This window comes from Pyrus communis, chromosome 5 (genome assembly GCF_041283825.1).
Source record: "Pyrus communis isolate YQ-2024b chromosome 5, ASM4128382v1, whole genome shotgun sequence".
In the NCBI taxonomy this organism is placed as follows: domain Eukaryota; kingdom Viridiplantae; phylum Streptophyta; class Magnoliopsida; order Rosales; family Rosaceae; genus Pyrus; species Pyrus communis.
Genome location: NC_142569.1, coordinates 29,834,086 through 29,849,795, shown reverse-complemented (window position 1 = coordinate 29,849,795; position 15,710 = coordinate 29,834,086). Strand labels below are relative to the sequence as shown.

Sequence of the window (15,710 nt, the reverse complement as noted above, 5' to 3'; positions counted from 1 at the left end):
AGCTTCTACACAGCAGCACCACTGTCACTTTGCTGCAATAATGTTCTGGAGGTTTATAAATTTTCAATAAGTGGAGTGGCTGAGTTCATTGTCAAAGGTAAGAGTAGCATGCGACAAGTGGAATTTGATTGGTTACAATTTGTGAACTCTCTTTTTAAGCTTGGTTGGCTCCAGTGGATCACCGTGCATGCGCGCGCGCACACACATTCTCTTTCTCTCAATCAAAAATAAGTATGCATTCTAAGATATTGTGTTTCTTATCTCGATCTTCCTTGCATTCACTTTTATAATGTTCCTGACATGTGAAATATTATTACAGGGCTCATTACGACATCACAGTGAACCAAATGATGAATATGTGATTCCTCATGGTGATTGGTTTGAAATTGTTTCATCTCCACACTATCTGGCTGAGATAGTAAGCCTCTTGACTCTCTTCACTGCCTGCTTAAAGAGAATTCTTTTGTTCGAATAACTTAAAACTCTTTCCGAGTCTTGATGTATATGCTAAATTTCTCTTTTTATAATGATGAAGGTTATATATGCTGGCCTTGTGGTCGCTAGTGGAGGAACAGATCTCACAATCTGGTTACTTTTTGGATTTGTGGTACGATTTTTTTGTGCTGAAAATATACGTACACACATGAGCGTGCGCACACACGCATAGACAGACGTCTTCTAAAGTAAACTTATTTCTCCGTGTGCTTTACTCTCTTATTTGGTGTCTTTCAGGTGTCTAACTTAGTATTGGCAGCAGCGGAAACACATAGGTGGTACCTCCAGAAATTTGAAAGTTATCCCAAGAAACGGCTCGCCATTATTCCATTTGCATACTAAGCGCAAACTTACAAAAGCTAGTGCAAAGGTGATAGAGTTTAAAGCTTTGTGACTCCGCACTATTCGATTCAAATGAACAAGTAAGCAACAAATAGTTATGCAATATGTACTTTGTTACACTTTATTTAATCACTCATTTATTACAAAAACAAAGCCTTTTCTCAGTAACTGAAGTCGGCTATATGAATCCTAGAACATCATTGCACTCGGTTCTATGTAATTTGTTACACTTTCTTTAATCACTCATTTACAACAACAACAACAAAGCCTTTAATCACTCATTAATACAAAAAAAAAAAAAATTACAATGGCATTCATTTTATTATATATTCTCTTTTGCAATGCCCAAAACAAAGGCCGAATAATAAAAGTTTTTGAACTAGCAGATAGACGAGCTTGGGAAAATTATATAAAGCTCAGTTTATTGTAAGTAAGATCCACGATACTTTCCATTTCGCGTCTGTTTAACACCCTTTGAAGAAGTTGCAGAAGCAGCAATTCGGAGGATTTTGAATTCCACGCTTATGCGTACACATCTATGCCCCAAGTCTTGGAAGGTAGGCTGGCACGACATTTCCTGTCTATACTGTTTATGACCTCCATGTCTTCATGACTCAGCTGGAATTCAAAAACCTCCAAATTCTCTTTCAATCTCTGAATTTGCGATGACTTTGGAATCACTGCTGTTTTCCTTTGAATTCCCCACCTCAGACAGATTTGTGCCACACTCTTTCCGTACTTCTTAGCCACATCCTGAAAATGAAACACTCAAGTGAGCATTATGGTCTAGATGTATCTCTCAAGAATGACATATTCGATATCTAATTTCTATGGTTGGCTCATTGTTTTAGAAAACAGAGATTGTTATATCGTAATTACGACATTTGAATGGTTCATGTGTAAAACAGAGGATACTTTACATTGAGAACTGGATCATCCAAAGGTGAAATTGAACCAAACATATCCTTGTTGGCCGCAGCACCACCGAGAGGGGTGTGAGCTGTGGGAAGAACACCGTGTTTCAAGCAGAATTTGACGAGAGAGTCACGCTGGAAGTAGGGGTGAGTTTCAAATTGGCTCACTGCAGGCTTTATTTTGGAGTAAGCCAAGCAATCTCTGGTTAGAAAGAGGTCGTAGTTGCTGCAAAAACGAAGCCAATTACAATTTGGTGTAGCGACATTCACCGGTCTAATCGAGTTCGGATACGGAGATGAAGGTGTAGCATAAATGCTTATGGGATGTACCTGAGACCAATGCTACGAACTAAGCCCAAAGAGACAGTCTTTTCCATGCCCTCCCAGGTTTGTTGAAGGGAAATTGTTACATCTAGGTCCAGCACCTTGTCCTTGCCCAGAAGACTGGCAGTTTGACCAATGGCTGTGACCATACAGCAAGTAAAATAAATACCAATTCATTGCTGCGGCGTTGAGTGATACAATAATCTGGATGAGGATCTTTTTTCAGATCCTCACATCTTATCTGTTCATTGTATATCGTGCGATCAATTATCGTAGGCATTGTTTGTGCTTAATTTGAAATGAAAAAAAATTCAAAATGATTTATGACCACATAATGTATAATAAACGGATTTGATGTGAGGATCTCACAAAGAAGATCTGCATGGCATCGAATCCCAATAATCTAACCTAAAAGAGAGAGAGACGGGGGAGGTACCATTATGCCTCGTGGGCAATGGGTAGTGAACTAGGTAGAGATCCAGATAACCTAGCTGAAGCTTCTTGAGGCTGTTTTTACAGGCCTCAACCACATACCCATGGTCTGAATTCCAAATCTGCAATATAATTATAACAACAAATTATATGTCATTGTCTTGAAAGAATGTGAGATAAACACTAATACTTCGCCACTAGCGTTACAGTTTAGATATATTCATATTCGTTTGGAAGTAAGAGATTTTTTATTTGACTCTCATAGATGAAGGCTTCAATACTTAGTTACAACGAATCCATTTTACGGCTTAGCCTAAATCTCTACCAGATTATTATTTTATAAAAGCAGTTCAAAACCAAAGAAGTAAATTACTTGAACATACCTTGGTGCTAATGAAAAGTTCTTCCCTCTTGACAAGTCCAGTCTTAAATGCTTCTGCAAATGCTTCCCCAGCGTCTACTTCACTCTTGTAATGAGCTGCAACGTCAAATAGTTTACCATTATTAACCATAAAATAGTGACACATCTAGATTTAAATTTACAACATGAAGACCATTTTTTTTTTTTTTACTTTGTATTCCACAAATAAGTTTTTACAAGTGATGGATTGCTCATTATGTTTAAGACCGTCCTCACAAATTACAGCATTCATACGATGTTTTCATTATTATTATTATTATTATTATTATTATTATTATTATTATTATTATTATTATTCCCTTTCCCGAGGGGAGAAGCAAATATGGGATTGGTCAAAAAACATAAGAAGCGAAGGTCTGCGACTCATTTGTCTTCTCCACTTTTATACACATACATTTATAATAGTCTAACTCAGTGCCTTAACCAATCTGCCAATTCAGGCCAGGGGAGGTGCACTTATCCGCGTCCTAAAAGACAAACTGCCATTTTTGGAATAAACCAAAATACCATTTTCGGCCTAAACAAATAAAATATAAAACATTCATTTAGTACAATTAATAGTAAACAAATATGTTACGAAGTGGATCATACAGTATGAATGTTAAAATTTATGTCTGCGAATCATAACCACTTATATATATATATAATGTAACTAAGCGATTATAAAAGTAACAAACGGGTTTCCCATGGTTTTGGACAAAGGCTTCCTATGGTTTGAGTCGTTTACATATATTACATCCATTTTTCCTTTTGCTAGTCTCACGTGTAACCAAAAAAGTTATGTTCAGATTGCATCACCGCCGCCTTTATGGCTTTTCTTGTTCATAAAAAAAACTTACGCATGATTGCATGTGATTCCTTTTAGCAAATTATTAATGTTTGCCAACACTCGTGGCAAAAATAGTCAACCGTTTGATAACTTAGGTAGGTATTCATATGAAAACTTTAAAAACGTTGGGCTCTTTTCTGAAAATGAACTCAAACCTTAGCGCTGTATGCAGACATAAAACAAGGATTTTATAATATGACAGCTACGAGTAAGAATATCGGTTAATACTAGCAAGGGAGCTTTGTGTCCAAGAGTCAAGAACACTCGCCCATGCACGTCAAGTCCGATATCCGATTCTCCCTCCTCTAGTAAGTATTTGATTGAATTAATAAAAATACTACGAATTATTGTAAAATATGCATGGATTAATGTAAAACAGGGAGAGGTGAGTGATGGAGGGCATACCAGCACAGTCAAAATGGCGATATCCAAGCTTAATAGCATTTAAGATGACGTCTTTGAGCTCGTTATTCTCCAGACGCCAAAGGCCGAGGCCGATGACCGGCATCTCGTAGCCACTGCTGAGTGTAACGGTGGACATGCTTTCTGACTCTCCAAACTCTCTCAGAGACTTCTGCAGCGTGTTTCCGTTTCTCTCTCGCCTTTGTGTTTGAGTTTGAACTATGACACTAGGTTGGTGCCGCTCATGCCTTTATATAGCTGCATCGGCGTGAAATAAAGAATACTGGGGAAGATTAAAAAAGGAAAGAAATAACTTTACGGCTCTTGGGAAAGTAGTGATCGGCTCCATAGACAATAATGGAGTGAATAGTGCTTTTTTAAATTTTAGTCATGATGCGACGCCCCGTATTATGTGTGCGGTGATCTGGTAGGTATGTCTAGTGACACTTATATTCTATAATTAGACCAACTCCGACTTTTTAAGTAAGTCTCAAAATTTGCCTTCTATTTCTCCCTCGTTTCATTCCAACCCTTAGACTAAATTGGTGGGGCGGCAATTGCCCAAAATCACTCGCGCCCAAAGGATGAACGTGCTGCAACATTAAAGATTGCTTCAAAGTGCAGCCCCACGCATGACATGTTGGCAATGGAAAGTGAGCCCAATGGGCCGTTGGTTCTCCAACGGTCCACATTTAATTTAGGTGATATTTTTGTTTTATATTTTATAAATGTAGGGAATTCAACAATCGACATTAAATATGATTAAATTTAATAGTGAAAAAAAAAAAATCTAACAGCCAAAATTTAAATCCAACTGCTAAAATAATTTAAAAATATTATTTAACTCAAAATTCACTAAAAAACTCTATAAATACCTATGTATTTGTTCAAACATCTAGACAAAATTCATTTTTCTCTTACATTTCTTCCAATTTTCTTTCTACCATCTTCCAAAACCATGTGTTTGTTCATGTGTTTTGTGTTTATACATCTCTATCATGTATTTCTTATTCTTCCATATTGTTTCATGAGTTTTATGTGTCAGTTTAGTGATTTTTCAATGTGTATCGGAATTTAAATATTTTTAGGTTAAAATGTTCATAAAATTAATTTATGATAGTCCACATAATTTTTTTTTAAGTCATTTTTTGAAAAAAAATTAGCTTAAATTCATCCTTTAATAATCTGGGGGGGGGTAAAAATTTAATCCAGAATGGTTGAGGCAGAAAACTTGTTTCTAGGTTAAAACCTAAATTTCATGGGCTAAAAATTTTAGGTTTTAACCCAAGAGTTGAATAAAATTTTGTGAGATTTTGAGGTGCTAATAACTAGGTAAACAAAATTACGCACGAACATTTTTATACTATGTTAACACATAAGTTGTACGCGCGTAATTGAGTATAAGTGATAGTAGGAAACAAGCGTCTCAATGCCGCCCTCCTCCATATCACCACACCCATCGATGGATTAATTCGTACTACGCCACATAGAGACATGAGACATGACAAAAGTTCTAATCTGCGATTCATTCCGCCCACACAAATACTAATCCCCAAACCATACGTCTCTCACGCTAGCTAGCAGAATCGCAGACATGAGGGGATTGGGGTATACACGTATGTCAGGTGAAAATCCAGCATATTAGATCATCCTCTTGTTAGAGAGATTTTTTAGTGTAACCGGTACACGGAGTGTTATATTATGTATTAATATACAAATGGTGAGATATGTTTGTTAAAATGTCAATAACTTAAAAAGTAAAATTTCTTACTACTTATGTAAAAACACAAAATGTATTACTAATGTTCCGGTCACAATGACAAATTTCCCTGTATGTTTGCCCTTCTTCCTAGTTGCATGCAACATTGCACCGCTAGTCACAATTATATATATAGTAATAAGTCTGCAAGAAAATTCCCACAGAGCCCAAGCTTTGACAACCTTTTATAATTTATCCTTTCCTCTCTGATTTTCTTCCTAGTTGCATGCAACATTACACCGCTAGTCACAATTATATATATAGTAATAAGTCTGCAAGAAAACTCCCACAGAGCCCAAGTTTTGACAACCTTTTATAATTTATCCTTTCCTCTCTGATTTTGATTGGCATCTTGTCCTCTTTTAGCCATCCATTTACGCCATTTGTACGTCGCGTGCTCTTAGTGGCCTAGGATTTGGAGAAATTTGTAGTTATGGCAGGAATACAAGTAGTATATCGTATGTTTAATAGGAATTATGAGAAATTTTATTTTTTAAGTTATTAATTTTTTACCATACATATCTCATCATTTATTTAATGACAAATAGTGTACCACCTCATATATCGATCACACTAAAAAATCTCTCCAAGAATTTTCCTAGTAGGGCCATCGTCAAACAATTAGCGGTCATGTGCATTGGTCAATTGGTAGAGAAAGCACATGCATGTGAAATATTCTAACCGCGCAACAACGACACTAATTACCTTCATGACGCATTGAAAAACAAGAAAATCTTTGCAAGTAGGAGGAGGAAAGCTTACCCATTTCATTGGTCTGAAAGGCAAAATAAAAGTTATTAATTTTTCTGTCAAAGTGAGAGTCACATCGAATGCTCAGATAAGTCTAGATAGTCTTAACGAGTGCTTAGGTGGGTTAGTCCAACGCCTTTATAGGCCTAGATACATTTTCTTAATTTTCAAACATTTATAAATTAATTAAAACGGTAGTCATTAGTCTAACGGCTAGGCGGCGTTAGGCGAAAGATTTTTTGAATAGTGGTAATTTAACAAGAACAAAACACAATATAAACTGCTAAAACGATTACCGACATGGTGAACCATTAACACAAATGATATTCGAGTGCGATTATTTCCATTTCTTAACATAGTGTACAAGCTAATCACTGAATAATTTATAGGTCTATGAGGTAATCATTGAATAATTCATAGGTCTATGAGCTAATCATTGAACAATTTTTATATTGGTGACTTATACCAACTTTAACTTTTGGATCCAAATCTAAATATTTAGGTTTATTAGAAGGCAGAATTTAGGTATGTGAACAGTGAATTTCAACCAACTCTCAAGACCTGATTAAAATGTATTCATTGTTATGGAATGGTTTTAACCCTTTTCTTTTGGTAAAGTTTTTTTTGTAACTTTAAGTTATGTTATCTTAATTTAATTGTCCGAGTGTTTTAACCTAAAAAAAAAAAAAAATTAAATTCCAACAAATGAATGAACAAACTAATTTTATGTAGATGAAGGATCAAAGTATGAGTGTCTTTAGTTTGGAATAATTTTTTTAAAGTGGATATGCTTTAGAAAATTTATTTTATTATTTTGCCCGTTTGGTTGAAATTATGAGTATCTATAGTTTGTAATAATTTTTTTAAAGTGGATATGTTTTAGAAAATTTATTTTATTATTTTGCCTGTTGAGTTTAAATTTCAACCATCGGATTTGGAATAAAAAATATGAATTATTAGACCAAAATCAAAAGATCATCCAAAATAAATTTTAATCTGGACCGTTGATCAAACTTCAAGACTCAATTTTGTCCAAATGATAATGATGGACAGATGGGATCCCATGCCACGTGGGGCCCAGTTGTCGACCACTAACCAAAATCATCCTCCCATTTTGTGGCGGCCCAACATTTCGGCTAGGCAATAGAAACCAGAATTTGGGTTTTCGTTTGCGTCAAAAGTCAAATTTTTTGGATTTAGGTCTTATTATTGGGTGACATTTTTGGGTTTAAATCTAAATATTTGGGTTTTGGATTTGGGTTTTACCCTTGGTGTTGGTCTAACACGAATATGACCAAAGTTGGTTTGTTTGGAAAATCTTACAAGTAACAAAACATGTGAGTGCCATTTCTTTTAATATATATGAGGTATCCCATCATATATTGATGGCAAATTAGTTTTCATGCCTATGCAGTCCGTACCACATGAGTCGACATCGTATTTTTGGCCTCCAAGTCAAACAAGACACCAAAGCAGAGTCAATGCCCAAAAAATGCATTCGTAAGAGTTCAAACTCGAACTAAGCGTTTCAAAACAACGATTACTTTTTCCTACACCAATCCCTTGGATTTAGTTGGGTGAATGCATTTAAAATTGGAGTATGATAACAATAGATTGCAAAACATGGTGACAGAAAGAAATGCTGGCATTTGTGCTTGCAGTCATGTAAGGAGGATACCTAGGTGCTTGTGTTTTTCTAATTTTTCAATTTCCCCCATTTTTGTACAACATGTTTGAAGGATTTTTTAAAGAGAACGGGTCACAAGCTAGAGAGAGAGAGAGGATAGAGCAGGTCGGGGGCCAAACTATAAAACATGAGATGTGTGTTGAAATATCCCATATTGATTGTATCTTTAAGAAAAGAAAATTTTTAATATTCTAACCCTACTCCAACTAATCGAGGCTTTTTGTAATAAAACCTCACACCTGATGGATTGTACATGTAGTAATTACTAAGTTGGGGACAATAATGATGTTGTTGAAAGTGGGCCTTCGACCATCTCTTTGATAATTTTACATGGTATCAAAGCCAGGGATTGAGCCTGAACTAAATTGCCACGTGATAGATAGGGCCCCTTGGCGCAACATGAAAATGGTGAATCCCTTGGCTCTGCGTGTAAGGTGAGTCCCATTGGCTAGTTGTTCCTGTGTGGATATTTCATGATTGACCCACTAATTGGGTTCCATGTGATGGGACGTGTTGAAATATCTCATATTGACCGTATGTTAGAAAAACATAAAAGTAAGAAAGAAAATCTAAAATGATAAGATTTTCAGCATAGAAGGAATAAATAAGCCCCAGTATGTTAGAAAAATAATTGTAATATTGAATTCAAAGATATCCAACTAAAAATATCTTATAATAGCAGGAGTTCGAACTTTGTCGGTAGTTAATCTAAAAAATCCATTTTTTAATACTACTGTGTTATATGCCAAAACATAACGCTCTGTAAACTAAATTTTCAAATTAAATAATATGTCAATAATAATAAATAATTACGTTGATCAACACTTAATAAATTATTCAGTCATTAACGATTATATTATTTACATTATTTGGTTTACAAAATTTAATCTGAAAATTTGATCATTAACCATGCCGACATGAAAATTTGATCATTAACCCTGCCGACTTGAAAATTTGAAAATTTGATCATTAACCCTGCCGACTTGAAAATTTGATCATTAACCCTGTGTCCCAAAACCTCACGTCACGCCTGGTATTAGTATCTCCTCTTGAACTTGGCGACTCCTGTCCACTCCCCGGTAAATCGTGATTGCATTCAGTTCTTCAATAAAATGTCTTGATTTTCTTTGTCCATTTTTTCATTTCCTTTTTTTAATGTGCATTTTATCTGCAAAAATGGCGCAGACTTTTAAAAGACCCAGTTGAGAAAGTGCTTAAATTTCACAGTTTCCAGCCTTTCCCAAATCATTAAGCTCTTTTCTGACTTGGGTATTGGCTCTAATGGAGGTGGGTGTTGTTGGGTTGCTTAGAACAGCATGGGTTGCAGCGACTATGCCCATACTCGTAGCCGCCGTACCTTGTTCTTGGCTGACCTCGTTTCACGGAGCTGTTCTGGGGTTTGCCAAGAGAGGGAAGATCATGCAGTCTTCATCTCAGGTAAAGGATTTGATGGTCTATTTTGGGTTATGGTCTGTTTGGTTGGTGAGAAAGTTGAAGAAATTGGGAAACACGGTATAACTGTTCAATTGTCATGGGCGATATTGAGAGTGAGGGTAATCATATTGGGGATTGAATGTTCTTGACCAACCAACCTACAAGTCCTTATGAATTCGTCTTTTATTTTCTGTACACTACATGATGAATTTTTATTTTTATTTTTGCACTTTTTCTAATTGTAGAAGTTCACAGTTCCTCAAAAGTTGTTCTGCCATTTCTATGTGGTGGCTGTAGCGTGGACAACGCTATTGCTCGTTGCAACTTCGATGTATGCGTATAAAACGGTGCCATTGGTTTCAGAATCGTTGCTTTACCCTTCAATCGCCAGCCACTTCACTGGAGGTTCACATATCTTTTCATGGGACAAGGTTCATTCGGTTCCTGTCAGTTACAGATATAGCATTTGGCGTTCGGTCTTTCTGCTTTTATTGATGGAGGTTCAAGTCTTGAGGCGCCTCTTTGAGACAATATATGTGTTCAACTATAGCTCCTCCGCTCGGATGCACCTTTTCGGATATCTGACTGGCCTCTTGTAAGTTTTTCACAAACCCCTTCATTGTAAAGATATTGGTTTTGTGCATATGCATTTAAATACATATGTAAAGATATTGTTTTTGTGCACATTTTTTACTGATTTCTGTTCCTTTTTGACGTTAGCTTCTACACAGCAGCACCACTGTCACTTTGCTGCAATAATGTTCTGGAGGTTTATAAATTTTCAATAAGTGGAGTGGCTGAGTTCATTGTCAAGGGCAAGAGTAGAATGCGAGAAGTGGAATTTGATTGGTTACAATTTGTGAACTCTCTTTTGAAGCTTGGTTGGCTCCAGTGGATTGGTGCAGCTATATTTTTTTGGGGTTGGATCCATCAGCGCCGATGTCACGCAATTCTTGTATGTCTCAGTGTGTGTCACCGTGCATGCGCGCGCGCATACACACTATCTCTCTCTCAGTTAAATAAGCATGCATTCTAAGACATATATACTAATTTCATTTCATACAGCTGAATTAGGGAATGCGGATATTGTGTTTCTTATCTCGATCGTCCTTGCATTCACTTTTATAATGTTCCTGACGTGTGAAATATTATTACAGGGCTCATTACGAGATCACAGTGAACCAAATGATGAATATGTGATTCCTCATGGTGATTGGTTTGAAATTGTTTCATCTCCACACTATCTGGCTGAGATAGTAAGTCTCTTGACTCTCCTCACTGCATGCTTAAAGAGAATTCTTTTGTCTCGAATCACTTAAAACTCTTTCCGAGTCTTGATGTATATGCTAAATTTCTCTTTTGATAATGATGAAGGTTATATATGCTGGCCTTGTGGTCGCTAGTGGAGGAACAGATCTCACAATCTGGTTACTTTTTGGATTTGCGGTATGATTTTTTTTGTGCTGAAAATATACGTACATACACATGCACACATGAGTGTGCGCACACACGCATAGACAGACGTCTTCTAAGGTAAACTTATTTCTCCGTGTGCTTTACTCTCTTATTTGGTGTCTTTCAGGTGTCCAACTTAGTATTGGCAGGAGCAGAAACACAAAGGTGGTACCTCAAGAAATTTGAAAGTTATCCCAAGAAACGGCTCGCCATTATTCCATTTGTATACTAAGCGCAAACTTACAAAAGCTAGTGCAAAGGTGATTGAGTGTAAAGCTTTGTGACTCCGCACTATTCGATTCAAATGAACAAGTAAGCAACAAAATAGTGATGCAATATGTAATTTGTTACACTTTATTTTATCACACATTTATTAATACAAAAGAAAATTACAATGGCATTCATTTTATTATATATTCTAATTTGCAATGCCCAATACAAAGGCTGAATACTGAAGTTTTTGAACTAGCAGATAGACGAGCTTGGGAAAATTATATAAAGCTAAGTTTATTGTAACTAAGATTCACGATACTTTCCATTTCGCTTCTGTTTAACACCCTTTGAAGAAGTTGCAGGAGCAGCAAGTCGGCGGATTTTGAAGTCCATGCTTATGCGTACACATCTAAGCCCCAAGTCTTGGAAGGTAGACTGGTACGACATTTCCTGTCTATACTGTTTATGACCTCCATGTCTTCATGACTCAGCTGGAATTCAAGAACCTCCAAATTCTCTTTCATTCTCTGAATTTTTGATGACTTTGGAATCACTGCTGTTTTCCTTTGAATTCCCCACCTCAGACAGATTTGTGCCACACTCTTTCCGTACTTCTTAGCCACATCCTGAAAATGAGACACTCAAGTGAGCATTACGGTCTAGATGTATTTCTCTCATGAATGACAAGTTCGATATCTAATTTCTATGGTTGGCTTATTGTTTTAGAAAACAGAGATTGTTATATCGTAATTACGACATTTGAATGGTGCATGTATAAAACAGAGAATACTTTACATTGAGATCTGGATCATCCAAAGGTGAAATTGAACCAAACATATCCTTGTTGGCCGCAGCACCTCCGAGAGGGGTGTGAGCTGTGGGAAGAACACCGTGTTTCAAGCAGAATTTGACAAGAGAGTTGCGCTGGAAGTAGGGGTGAGTTTCAAATTGGCTCACTGCAGGCTTTATTTTGGAGTAAGCCAAGCAATCTCTGGTTAGAAAGAGGTCGTAGTTGCTGCAAAAACGAAGCCAATTACAATTTGGTTTAGCGACATTCACCGGTCTAATCGAGTTCGGATACGGAGATGAAGGTGTAGTGCTTATGGGATGTACCTGAGACCAATGCTACGAACTAAGCCCAAAGAGACGGTCCTTTCCATGCCCTCCCATGTTTGTTGAAGGGGAATTGTTACATCTATGTCCAGCACCTTGTCCTTGCCCAAAAGACTGGCAGTTTGACCAATGGCTGTGATCATACAGCAAGTAAAATAAATACCAATTCATTGTAAATTAACTACTTATAATTTAGTAACGTCACAGCGTTGAGTGATACAATAATCAGGATGAGGATCTTTTTCCGGATTCTCACGTTTTATCCATTTATTGTACATTGTGCGATCAACTTTCGTAGGTATTGTTTGTATTTAATTTGAAATGAAAAAAATTCAAAATTATTTATGATCACACAATGGACGATAAACATATAGGATACCTCAAAAAGAGGATGTGAATGGCATCCAATCCCAATTATCCAACCTAAAAGAGAGAGAGACAGAGGGGGGAGGTACCATTATGCCTCGTGGGCAATGGGTAGTGAACTAGGTAGAGATCCAGATAATCTAGCCGAAGTTTCTTGAGGCTGTTTTTACAGGCCTCAACCACATACCCATGGTCTGAATTCCAAATCTGCAATATAATTATAGCAACAACAAATTATACGCCACTTTCTTGAGAGAACGTGAGATAAACACTAATACTTCACCACTAGCGTTACAATTTAGATATATTCATGTTTGTTTGTGAGTAAGAGGTCTTAGATTTGACTCTCATAGATGAAGACTTCAATACTTAGTTATAACGGGTTCATTTTACGGCTTAGCCTAAATCTCCACCATATTATTATTTTATAAAAGTAGTTCCAAACCAAAGAAGTAAAGGCTCGTTTAGATGTGCTTTTAAAATGATTGAAAACGTTTTTAGAGAAAATGTTTTTGGATTCCAAAAGCCGTTAAAGTGCTTTTTGCAAAAAACATCAGTTATGTGTTTTTTCTAGGAAGCCGCTTAAATGTTTTTCTAGAATTTACTTGCATCTTTACTAAAGATTGGTTCTAAAAATATTTTCACCAAAAACCCTTTCAGTCATTTTAAAAGCATTTTCAAGGAAGCTCTAAATTACTTAGATCATACCTTGCTGGTAATGAAAAGTTCTTCCCTCTTGACAAGTCCAGTCTTGAATGCTTCTGCAAGTGCTTCCCCAACGTCTGCTTCAGTCTTGTAATGAGCTGCAACGTCAAATAGTTTACCATTATTAACCATAAAATAGTGAGACATCTAGATTTAAATTTACAACAGAAAGACTAATTGTTTTTTTACTTTATATTCCACAAATAAGTTTTTACAAGTGGTGAAGTGCTCGTTATGCTTAAGACCATCCTCTCAAATTACAGTTAGCGTCCTCTTAAATTACAATGTTCATACGATATCATCATCATCATCATTATTATTATTATTAAGGAATTATTATTGGTATTCCAAAATTCTCATTTTACACTCCAAACTTTCTATATTTGGAAAGAAAAATACACTTGTGAGGAGTGTAGAATAAGATTTTTGAAGTGCTAATAACATTTCTCTTATTATTATTATTATTATTATTATTAGGGAATTGTTATTGGCACTTCAAAAATCTCATTCTACACTCCAAACTTTCTATATTTGGAAAGAAAAATACAAGTGTAGAATGAGATTTTTAAAGTGTCAATAACATTTTTCTATTATTATTATTATTATTATTATTCCCTTTCCCAAGGGGAGAAGCAAACATGGGATTGGTCGAAAAATATAGGAAGCGAAGGTCTGGGACTCATTTGTCTTCTCCACTTTTATACACATACATTTATAATAGTCTAACTCAGTGCCTTAACCTAATCTGCCAATTGTGACCATGGGAGGTGCACTTATCCGCGTCCTAAAAGACAAACTGCCATTTTTGGAATAAACCAAAATACCATTTTCGGCATAAAACACTCATTTATTACAATTCATAGTAAACAAATATGTTATGAAATGGACCCTATAATATAAATGTTAAAATTTATGTCACTGAATCATAACCATATATATATATATATATATATATATATATATATATATATGTGTGTGTGTTTATATGTGTGTGCGCGTGCATATATATATATATATATATATATATATATATATATATATATGTGTGTGTGTTTATATGTGTGTGCGCGTGCATATATATATATATATATATATATATATTAGTGTAACCAATAAAAGTACCAAACGGGTTTCCCATAGTTTCGGACAAAGGCTTCCTATGGTTTGAGTCGTTTACATATATTACATCCATTTTTCCTTTTGCTAGTCTCACGTGTAACCAAAAAGGTTATGTTCAGATTGCATCACCGCCGCCGCCTTTATGGCTTGTACACTTTTCTTGTTTAAAAAAAAAAACTTACGCATGATGCATGTGATTCCTTTTAGCAAATTATTAATAGTTTGCCAGCACTTAGTGGCAAAAATAGTCAACCGTTTAATAACTTTGTGTCCAATAGTCAGGAACATCCGCCCATTCACATCAAGTCCGATATTCGATTCTTCCTTCTCTAGCCAGTATTTGATTGAATTCATAAAAATACTATGAATTATTTAGAACGAAGTAAACCAAAATTAATGTAAAATATGCATGGATTAATGTAAAACAGGATCAGGTGTGATGGAGGAGGGTATACCAGCACAGTCAAAATGGCGATAGCCAAGCTTAATAGCATTTAAGATGGTGTCTTTGAGCTCGTTCTTCTCCAGACGCCAGAGGCCGAGGCCGATGACCGGCATCTCGTAGCCACTGCTGAGTGTAACGGTGGGCATGTTTTCTAACTCTCCAAACTCTCTCAGAGACATCTGCAGGCTGTTTCTGTTTCTCTCTCGCCTTTGTGTTTGATACTAGGTTGGTGCCGCTCATGCCTTTATATAGCTGCATGGGCGTGAAATAAGGACACTGGGGAAGATTAGGAAAGAAAAGAAATAACTTTACGGCTCTTGGAAAAGTAGTGATTGGCTCCACACACAATAATGCAATGAATAGTGCTTTTTTAAATTTTAGTCATGATGCGACGCCCCGTATTATGTGTCCGGTGACGTCGCGGTATCTGGTAGGTTCTGTCTAGTGACACTTATATTTTCTATAGCTAGAGGAGTACCCAATTAGTACAGTCTAAAATTAACAC

The 15,710-nt window shown here is 36.1% G+C and overlaps 3 protein-coding genes and 1 long non-coding RNA gene across 8 annotated transcripts; 2 read left to right on the top strand and 2 right to left on the bottom strand.

Moving 5' to 3' along the window:
* The first annotated feature begins 281 nt into the window (after positions 1 to 281).
* On the top strand, positions 282 to 880 carry LOC148697109 (uncharacterized). The gene is made up of 3 exons (XR_015963069.1): positions 282 to 418; positions 536 to 607; positions 733 to 880. It is a non-coding gene; the product is annotated as an uncharacterized LOC148697109 (long non-coding RNA).
* A 353-nt stretch (positions 881 to 1,233) lies between these two features.
* On the bottom strand, positions 1,234 to 4,390 carry LOC137726457 (NADP-dependent D-sorbitol-6-phosphate dehydrogenase-like). The gene is made up of 6 exons (XM_068465391.2): positions 4,163 to 4,390; positions 2,891 to 2,985; positions 2,512 to 2,629; positions 2,082 to 2,214; positions 1,758 to 1,977; positions 1,234 to 1,590 (listed from the first exon to the last, which is right to left on the bottom strand). The coding sequence occupies exons 1-6, from the start codon at positions 4,296 to 4,298 to the stop codon at positions 1,360 to 1,362; spliced, it is 933 nt and encodes a 310-aa protein (XP_068321492.1). The 5' UTR covers positions 4,299 to 4,390; the 3' UTR covers positions 1,234 to 1,359.
* A 4,912-nt stretch (positions 4,391 to 9,302) lies between these two features.
* Positions 9,303 to 12,840, top strand: LOC137725785 (polyprenal reductase 2-like). 5 transcript variants are annotated; one of them, XM_088694878.1, is made up of 8 exons: positions 9,303 to 9,434; positions 9,541 to 9,792; positions 10,035 to 10,384; positions 10,510 to 10,744; positions 10,947 to 11,045; positions 11,164 to 11,235; positions 11,372 to 12,144; positions 12,241 to 12,840. In XM_088694878.1, the coding sequence occupies exons 2-7, from the start codon at positions 9,637 to 9,639 to the stop codon at positions 11,474 to 11,476; spliced, it is 1,017 nt and encodes a 338-aa protein (XP_088551004.1). In that variant the 5' UTR covers positions 9,303 to 9,434; positions 9,541 to 9,636; the 3' UTR covers positions 11,477 to 12,144; positions 12,241 to 12,840. The 5 variants fall into 5 exon arrangements, with proteins under 5 accessions (XP_088551004.1, XP_088551005.1, XP_068320670.2 ...); XM_088694879.1 differs by having other exon boundaries at positions 9,349 to 9,434; positions 10,045 to 10,384; XM_068464569.2 differs by having other exon boundaries at positions 9,421 to 9,792; positions 11,372 to 12,102.
* On the bottom strand, positions 11,576 to 15,439 carry LOC137725787 (NADP-dependent D-sorbitol-6-phosphate dehydrogenase). The gene is made up of 6 exons (XM_068464574.2): positions 15,216 to 15,439; positions 13,645 to 13,739; positions 13,026 to 13,143; positions 12,571 to 12,703; positions 12,253 to 12,472; positions 11,576 to 12,083 (listed from the first exon to the last, which is right to left on the bottom strand). The coding sequence occupies exons 1-6, from the start codon at positions 15,382 to 15,384 to the stop codon at positions 11,853 to 11,855; spliced, it is 966 nt and encodes a 321-aa protein (XP_068320675.2). The 5' UTR covers positions 15,385 to 15,439; the 3' UTR covers positions 11,576 to 11,852.
* Between the last annotated feature and the right edge of the window lie 271 nt (positions 15,440 to 15,710).